The sequence below is a fragment of the Anthonomus grandis genome, chromosome 5 (assembly GCF_022605725.1).
Source record: "Anthonomus grandis grandis chromosome 5, icAntGran1.3, whole genome shotgun sequence".
NCBI lineage: Eukaryota > Metazoa > Arthropoda > Insecta > Coleoptera > Curculionidae > Anthonomus > Anthonomus grandis.
In genome coordinates, this window is record NC_065550.1 from 8,223,725 (window position 1) to 8,232,665 (window position 8,941).

The window sequence follows — 8,941 nt, forward strand, 5'->3', positions numbered from 1 at the left end:
ATTGGGATATATCAGAAAATATATTAACTAAGTTAGAGAAATCCTAACAATACAGAAACTGGAAAAAGCGAGAATTTCATTTTTGAAAAGTTTATTATGCTAAAATTTATAATGGCAATATCTTGAAAAAGTTAACTTTAACATAACTTTTAGTAATAGCAGTATTGAATAAATAAATAATTATTGTCGGCAACAATCATACAAAAATCATAAAAGCAACATTGTAAATTACCAGCAATTAATTGCATTGTGCAAACCTGAATGCCTTTATATATCTAATCTCTTTTTTGCAACAATTATATGATATATTACTAATTTATTAAAGGCAGCAATTGAAAAGCTTTTATAGCTCTGTGTATGGGATCCTTTCCAAAAGATGTACTCATATGATAAGGAATGTTTAACCTCCTTTTTAATGATGTTGCCTAAGGGTAATTCATAGAGAACTGCTCTCAGTTCTTTTTTACACATATCTAGAAAAAAGACAGTTGGAAATAAAATACCTACAAAACAACTACAATGCTGTTAGAATATTTAACTTCTGGAGGTAGTTAATAATATATATGAGTCTCTTCTGAGCCTCAAAAACCACCATGGCTCAAAATAGAATTTCATTCATTTATTAAGTCAACTTCTTGTAAAGACCAAGCAAATAAGTAGTTAATTTTTCTGGGAGTTAAAATAAGCAAGATATCATCAGCATATTAGCAAGCAAGTTTCCTTGGAAATGTTTGTGATAAGTTGATTACATATAGCATAGAGAGAAGGGGCTCCACGGCACTCGCTGAAGCGAAGATATCTCTGGTAGAGTAATTTGACTTTCCATCATTAGTGAAATACTACCTATTAGCTTTAACTATGCTATTGGTTTTAGTAGTTTCCTTAAAAGGTACTAGTTGGAAAAGAAAAAAAGGAAAAGCCTTTTGTGACACAAATGACTAATAGTCTGATATCTTAAGAAATTAAAACTATGACATCTGTTACATGTTAATGATGGTTTGAAACTAATTGAGTCATAACTTGAGGGTTGCAGGAAATATGTTGGTGTCATGAACAGTGTGTCAATTGACAGAAACATAAATCCGGTTCTGTCCTTAGTCCTCTTTTTTTTGGTGGCATATGACATTTAATCAAATTTAACCAAAATCAGTTACAATTTTTATATTTTATTTGATTTGCCATTATACCGTATCGCATATTTCTAACTGCTCTGATAACTGATTTAAAAATATTCTTTATCCTTTATGGAAATTGTGCAATTTTTTTAATATTATCTTATTTTTAATATCTAGATATATCTAATTTATAGGACAGTTTTTAGCTACATTATGCTATTCTAAGATATTTAAGACAGTGAGACACACTTTACGCCGCTGGGGTCTGTCAGGGCGACTTAATACAATACAAGCACAGTCTAACAATGAAACATCTAACAAGTTGAAATCTATATACTTTGATACAAGGGATATTGACCACGGAAACATAAGAGAATGAGACTTGGAACTAGGATAACTATTCTAATTAAAAATCTAAGTCTTACATTTCTAAGGAAGGAAATTAGATAATTATTATTTTATTAAAAAAATAAATATTTTTGCATTTTCTAGTGCCAATAAAAGCATAATATTAAATAGACTAGCCACTTTACATTCCACGCGTAAATTAACCACTAGCATCTCGATTTCTTGAGTATATTTTTTACATTCAAAAAATATGTGATTTAGGTCACCTGCAACATTACAATTTGTGCACAGATCAGTAGGTAATACTTTAATTCTGTTGAGGTGTGCTGGGTAGCAAGCATGTCCTAATTTCATACGAATTATAGTTGTTTGAAAACGCCTTGGCACGTTTAGTTCACTATGCCAGTATGCAGAAGGTATTTTTGGAACTAATTTGCAATAACTTTGAGATTCTTTCCAAATATTTTCCAAAATATCATTTCACTTAACATTTGTATTTTTCCTAATTATTGCTTTTATATCAGTGAGACAAGGAAGATCAGGAATGTAGTTGCCGATAGCAATACTATTTTTGGCTAACAAGTCTACCAGCTCATTACCTTTAATATCAGTATGAGCCTTAACCCATCAAAATGTTACTTTTTTGTTAAAAAAAGACAAACGACGTATAAGTTTTTTATTTTCCCATATTATGGGGTTAACTTTATAAGACCAAACATGCCTCCTCTCAATGCCTTGAGAACTGACATGGAGTCCGATAGTGTAACATTATATATATTAAGTTTTTGTTACTGTCTTGTAAGGCAAGTTTAAGTGCCTCTCTAATGCCAATTGCCTTAGAAGTAAATATACAATTTTTGTCAATTTTAAATTGATATTCTTTAAGTCAGGGATGTATATTGCTGCTCCATTGCCTTCTTCACTCTTTGATGCATTAGTATATATGTTAGTCCTTTGCTATTCTTCATATAAATAACTGATCTTCCAAATGTTCAACATTTAAAACCGATCCTTTTTGCAGATAATACTAGTGATGTTATCCGGTACTCTGCTTCCGATCCTGTGTTATACATAATAGCAATAATATTCGTGATTGGTTATTAGCCAGTAGACTTTCCCTAAATGCACTGAAGACCAACAAGTAAAACTTTAACTTAATATACACTTAATATACCAGGTGTGGTCTTACATAAAACATTTCTAAGAGTTACTAGGAAAAAACATGTAAATCATCTGTAAGGCAAACTGAGTAGAATACTTTTAACGATAAGATCCTTAAGGGCTATTACATCTTTGTCCACTATTTTGTCTAAAATTAACCATTGGTATTTTTCTGCAAATATTTGTTATGCGATTCTGAACTGGGCTATTTAGTCATGCACAGGAAACCTTTAAGCTTCAACGGAGATGTATCAGGACCATGGACACTGGACAGCCTGGGGTATAGAGATTGTTGTAGGCAGTACTTTAGAGACCTCCATATACTTACATTACCTTGATCCTACATATTTCAATGTTTAATTTACAAATAACATCTGCCAGTTTAGAACTTCTTCAGATATAAACCATTACAACACCAAGCATAGTAGGAACAGATTATCACAGATTTTTGCAGGCCCTCTAGAACCAGATAAGGCTCTGACTACTTTGGTGTTCAATTAAAAAATTAAATTTGGTAAATGGTGTTTTTTATTATTTTGATGAATACTTGGTAAGTAGTTTTAATTTTCTTTGACTGATGATTTTAAATGAAACTATAACTATCCAATAATACATTTTTATATTTTAGATTACCTGCTGATTCTGCATGAGGGTATGTTTTTTAGACATGCTGTTACTTATATTTTGACTTGTGCAAACACATACTATATAAGGTATTAATAAATATTTTATTTTATTTGATTTATCTTAATATTTTCATCCAGGGAAATGCTACTATTTTTTCGTACAACATCAAACACCTTGTAAAATATAAACTCTAAAATATAAGTAATAATTAGGGCTAATGATAAGTTAAAAGCAATTTTTTAGAACTCAGGTAAACGTGTACAAAACAATATAATGTGGTTCGGTTACAAAAATCATAATCTTGAAATTCCTACCTAATTTTGTTGCAGACTAAATTTTAAGGTTGCCCTGTCTCTTTATACTTGAAACAGTATCCTTAATACACAAGAAATATGGTGACAGTTTGAATCAGGATTTATCTTTTTACTCCACAGGGCAGACATATAGGGTGCCATTGCCCATTCCCAGATCGGCCCTGGTGCATGATATAATAGTCGTTAACATTTTAACCATTTGTCTACCAGAGTAAGACAGATTTCTCAGCCTCAGATTTAAAAAGGAAGTCAAGAAATTGCTTGGTGGGCATCAAATCTTTTAATGTATTTAATTCCTACTGGTATAAGTTTGAGTGTGTTTTTTTTGGCTTTAGGTTTTATCAGCACTTTATTCTATTTTTATTTTACTTGTGTATATATTTCATATATTTTTTGTTGTTGTTCTCACCTACTTTTATTATTTTTTGTTTTATACAATTTTGTTCACAGCAACAAATGTGTAGGATAAAGCATATTTTGAAATTGAATACGTCATATGTTCTTATATATATATATATAGGGTGCTTTAAATTCAACCCTCAGCATGGGGATCTCAGAATCTATAAGAGATACAAAGATGGTTAAATAGGGGCAAAGTTGAAAATTTTTGAGATTAACAATATTCTGTTTAAAAAATTTAAAAATTCCGAATGATTCTGAAAAATACAAAAATTTTCAAAAATCGATTTCATTTGTATCTGTTATTTACCATCAGATTTAAAAATAATTTGCACTTTTGCATTTCCACTTATTTCGTGCTACATGATGGTGCTTTTAGATTTTTAATACAACGTTTTGTCTTTAGTCAACCATCATCAACTTTGTTTTTTCTTATGGGCGCCATATTGCATTATTATTAAATTTTTTAAATCTCTGCAAAATTACCTTTTCTGTGTTTTTTGTTAGTATTGTAGTACAAAGTCACAGGTATTTTACTAAATATTTAAGCAATTATGGTTTTGATTAAAATTTATCATAAATACGATCGAAATGCGATTAGAACGTTAAAAATGTATTTGTTGAATGGATGAAGAAACTAAAGAAAACGTATTTAATAAGGTATGGACTAGCGATTTTTGTACTTATTGCGCTACATAAAAAAACCTTGTAGATAAATATGAACCCAGGGAAATCTACACAGCAACTTTTCCAAAATATTATTGCCTCTTATACAAGTGTTTGGAGACAATTTAAAAAAAATAGATTTAAGCCATTTAAAATTAATTTAGCTCAAAAACTGCATGCTGGTAATACTGAAAGACATGTGTTTTTTTGTAACCGACTAGATCAAAAAATTACTGATTACCCCAATTTTATTGAGAATGTGAAATGGACCAATGAAAATATATTTACAAACGGTGGCATTTTCAACAGAAATAATAAACTCATTTCGAGCCAAAAGAATCCCCGTCAATTTTGGAAAATTCGGGCACAAGTGCGATTTAGCCCAAATGATTGGGCAGGCAAGTATTTATAAACATCGAATTTTGGGTCCTTATTTTATTATTGGAACTCTTTATAGAGATTCATCTTACCAGTTTCTAAGATTGAATTTTGAAGACTATTTGGATACTATAATTCCTTCAGAAAATCACTCTACAGTCTGATTTCCAAATGCTTCCCTACACAATACACGACAAGTTTCAATTCAAAGTCTCCTTATTTGAAATTTGAAACACTAAAAAATCAAATTTATGCAAGGGGAGAATATGAGATGTGGTTAACTATTATTAGGGTGTTAAGCGTGTTGTTATGACGGCTATAAGAAAACATGAGTTGAGGATGATTGACAAAAGATGAAACATGATATTAAAAATTTAAAAACACCATCACCTAGCACGAAAAAGGTGCCAATGCAAAGGTGCAAATTATTTAAAAATCAAATAAGACATAAGCTCAGATTTTTCCAAATATCTTTGAAACCATTTGGAATTTTTTAAACAGCATATTCCTTAAAAAATTAAGTATTCAACAGACCTTAAGTTCTAAAATGTGTTTTTGCCAAAAAGATTAAATTCAAAATAGTTTATGCCTATAAAAAGAAAAACAATTCTAACTAAAAACTAATCACATAGTTTTCTTTAGACAAAAAGGATGGTATCGCGATTTTTAAAACCGTGGACACCTGTCATTAATTATGCCAGGAGTGATACAACCCTACTACTACTACTAATACTTAACATTTAATAAACTTAGGAACTTAACAGAACAAAACACTTAAACAATATCTAGTAAAAAAAAGTATTTAAAAAAAAAAGAAACAAAATGAAAAGTTTTGTGAAAAAAGTGAAAAGTGAAAAAGGTCAAAATTGGTTTGGTGGTACCCCGCCAGACAAGGGAGGACTGATATGTTCCTCTGTGTGTTAGACATATATCGGATATTAAGAAATTTATTTTAAATTTAAAAGAGAATTAAAGTCGCTTTTATTGTCTAAGGCATATTATAACCTGGATGACTTTTTTAATGATAGGTTTTAACCTTGGACATGTTGGAAAGTTTTCTTTTTTTCCTTTTTTCTTCTCTAGTTTTGTCAACAAGTTTACCTTTATGGCTTGTACACAAGATTATTCTTACGTAATATAGCACATTTTCTTTCTTTCTTTCTTTCTTTCCGCGACATCTGAGAGGGCCTTCGGGAATACTGAGAGGTTGTTAAATGTATATTATAGCATTTCAAAAAAATTTATCTAAGATCTAAAAAAATATATATAATAAAAGATTAAAAATGTAAGTCAAAGCTCAAAATTATACTCTGACAATCTATAGTAAGCCCTCTGCAGCACCAAGCACTTTAATTCCCCTGCAAATTTATTCTTGCCTTTAATTTTTTGAATTGAAGAAGGAAGATGGTTAAAAAATTTTAAACTGGAATAAATTAAGGAATTCTTTGTTAATGTTGAGTGAGGTATAGGCAAGGGTATAATATGAGAAGTTCTCGTAAAATTAGGGTTATCAGCAGCTATGTATGACTGAATTAAATTTATAGTGGATCAAACAATAGGTTTCTAGAATAAACAAGATTATTCCATAACATAATGGCTTCATATAAAAAAGACATGAAAATTTATTGACCTATGACCAGGAATTTTAAATAGATGTGAATTTGTAGTATTGAGATTATGAGCAAATTGAATGAAATTCTTAAAAATGTAATGTGGTTTTTTGTTTTGATAACCTTAAACATAAAAAGATACATGTGATATTTTTGCCTATTTAAAATGTTGAGAATTTGGTTTTCTGTCAGATATGGTGATATGTGATGTCTATAAGGAATAGAATAAGCAAATCGCATGTAAGAGTTCTGTAACTTTTGGATTTTTCTACAAAATACAGAAGAAATTGTATTAGTATAAACAACATCTCCATAATCAAAGAGAGAGATAATATATAGTTTTTGAAGAAAGGTATTATTTTAAGTGTGAAGTATTTTTTAATGTAAGATATGCCAATTTTAATTTATTATTGATATGATTTTCAAATCTTAGTTGGCAGTCCATAAACATTCCTAAATTTTTTACTTTATCAGTAAATGGTATAAAAAATTTCCAATTTTAATATTTAAATTGTCTTTCACCTGCTCTTTAATCTGAGGATTTAAATGACAGATCATTACTTGAGATTAAGAGAGATTAATTTTTAACTTGTGTTCTTGTGCATTTAGAGAAATATTATTTAAATCAGTATTTATATTTAATTCTGCATGTTGAATATTATTAAAGTTTATAATATTCAACAATCTAAGTCTAATGGTAAATACACTGGAGAGTCACCTGCATACTGAAGAATTTGACAGTGTTTGAAATTGATGTCTTATTCTATTTTGTTAAACTTTGATTTTAGAATACTGTTTTAATTTTTAATAACTAAAGAACAAAATCAATCAATTATTTCAATAATCAACATTGAATTTTCTAGAATAACCCACAAAGTGAAATAATTAAAAATTCAAAATATTTCCTATACTAGAGTTTCCTATTTTAATAGTTTTTAGTCAATATTTTTGTGTAATATAGGTTATGTAAATTTAACTATTAACTAAATAGATTTTTTCAGTTTTATATATTCTAACAGTCTAATAATGTTTGTCCACCTATAGCAAATCTTGTCATAAATAGTTTATATGAGATAATAATTTATTTATACAATTTTAAAGATGTTGGTTGGAACTTATGCTGTTCCAACAAACATCTATAAACATTGTTGTTTAAATATGTTTTGTCCCAAAAGGGTTTTATGTAGGTTCAAATTTAAGTAATCCCTGAGGATAGACATATGTATGTCAGAAACTGGTAGGATATTAAATTAAAGACGTAGAGAATCATGTAGGGTGAATTTATTACCAATTAAATTTTTTGTCAATGTCCATTGCTTTTATGTGCTTTTATAATATATAGATTGAAAGAAGAATATTTTATAAGTGAATTTGAATTTCTTATTTTCTTAATTACTTTTTTGTTGTATTTGGATCTGGTTTAATTAATTTTACTAGAAGATTTATGAGAAGACCTTGACAAAACATTATTATCCTATAAAATAATACCATAGTATCAGTAGAAGTTCTTAAATAGGTACCATTCTTGACAAATATTTGTTAAAAGCTTGAGGGACAAATAGATATATTCAAAAAACTTACTCTTCCTGGGTGTCCCTTTCCTCCTCATGTTGAACTTCCTCTTTTACAAAAACTTGATCATAAGATAATCTTAAATTTTTGGGTAAAAATTCACTCCCTTGGGTGGTATCCTGCATAGCCCCTGTAGCCATTTATTGCCACTTTTTTAATAATGCACACATATATAACATAAAGAATCATAGATACGATCTCGTATTTTGTAATAGCACAGATACACAATATGTAGTATATCTCTACATTTTAATTCAATAATATAAAATTTATAATTTGTTTATATTTACCAATCGATTTAATGTCAACTGTCAACAATTCGAATCATGCGCAAGGTGTGAATACAGGATCAAATACTTTGTCAATTCAGCACCGTTTTTTTAAAACTCGATATCTGCAAAAGCCGTTTTTTTTCGGGAGAGCATTTTTTGATTTTTTCTGTTTCAAAAAAACATTTATTACTAACATGTAAAACATAAAAAATTGTAAATAGGCAAGAGGTATACCTAAACAAGAATAATTAATAAATACATGTAAAAACACAGTTATAACATTTTCTATATTAATTTCTATATTAATTTATTTATTTATTTCTATATTAATAAAAAATGCAGTTTTTTTCAAAACTCAATAAGTACAGCTCAAGTTTATCAAAAAATAACTTTTAATTAATAGGTAGGCAAAATTCTAGTAAATGTATAAAAGATGCATATATTTATTATGTAGCTGCTCTCAAATATCTATCTCTGAA

General features: G+C 28.8%; 1 protein-coding gene across 9 annotated transcripts in view; it reads right to left on the minus strand.

The window, feature by feature from the left end:
• LOC126736796 (zinc finger protein 64-like) overlaps positions 1-8,506 on the minus strand; it is a 39,993-nt gene extending 31,487 nt beyond the window's left edge. For 7 of the 9 annotated variants that reach the window (XR_007660776.1, XR_007660775.1, XR_007660774.1 and 4 more), the window contains exon 1: positions 8,200-8,506. Coding sequence is in view for 6 of the 9 variants with exons in the window: in XM_050441349.1 (XP_050297306.1) it covers positions 8,200-8,330 (131 nt within the window). In the remaining 3 variants the exon portion in view is untranslated. The remainder of the gene's footprint in view (positions 1-8,199) is intronic. The other 2 variants (XM_050441354.1, XM_050441353.1) reach the window with 1 other exon arrangement.
• Positions 8,507-8,941: the final 435 nt, after the last annotated feature.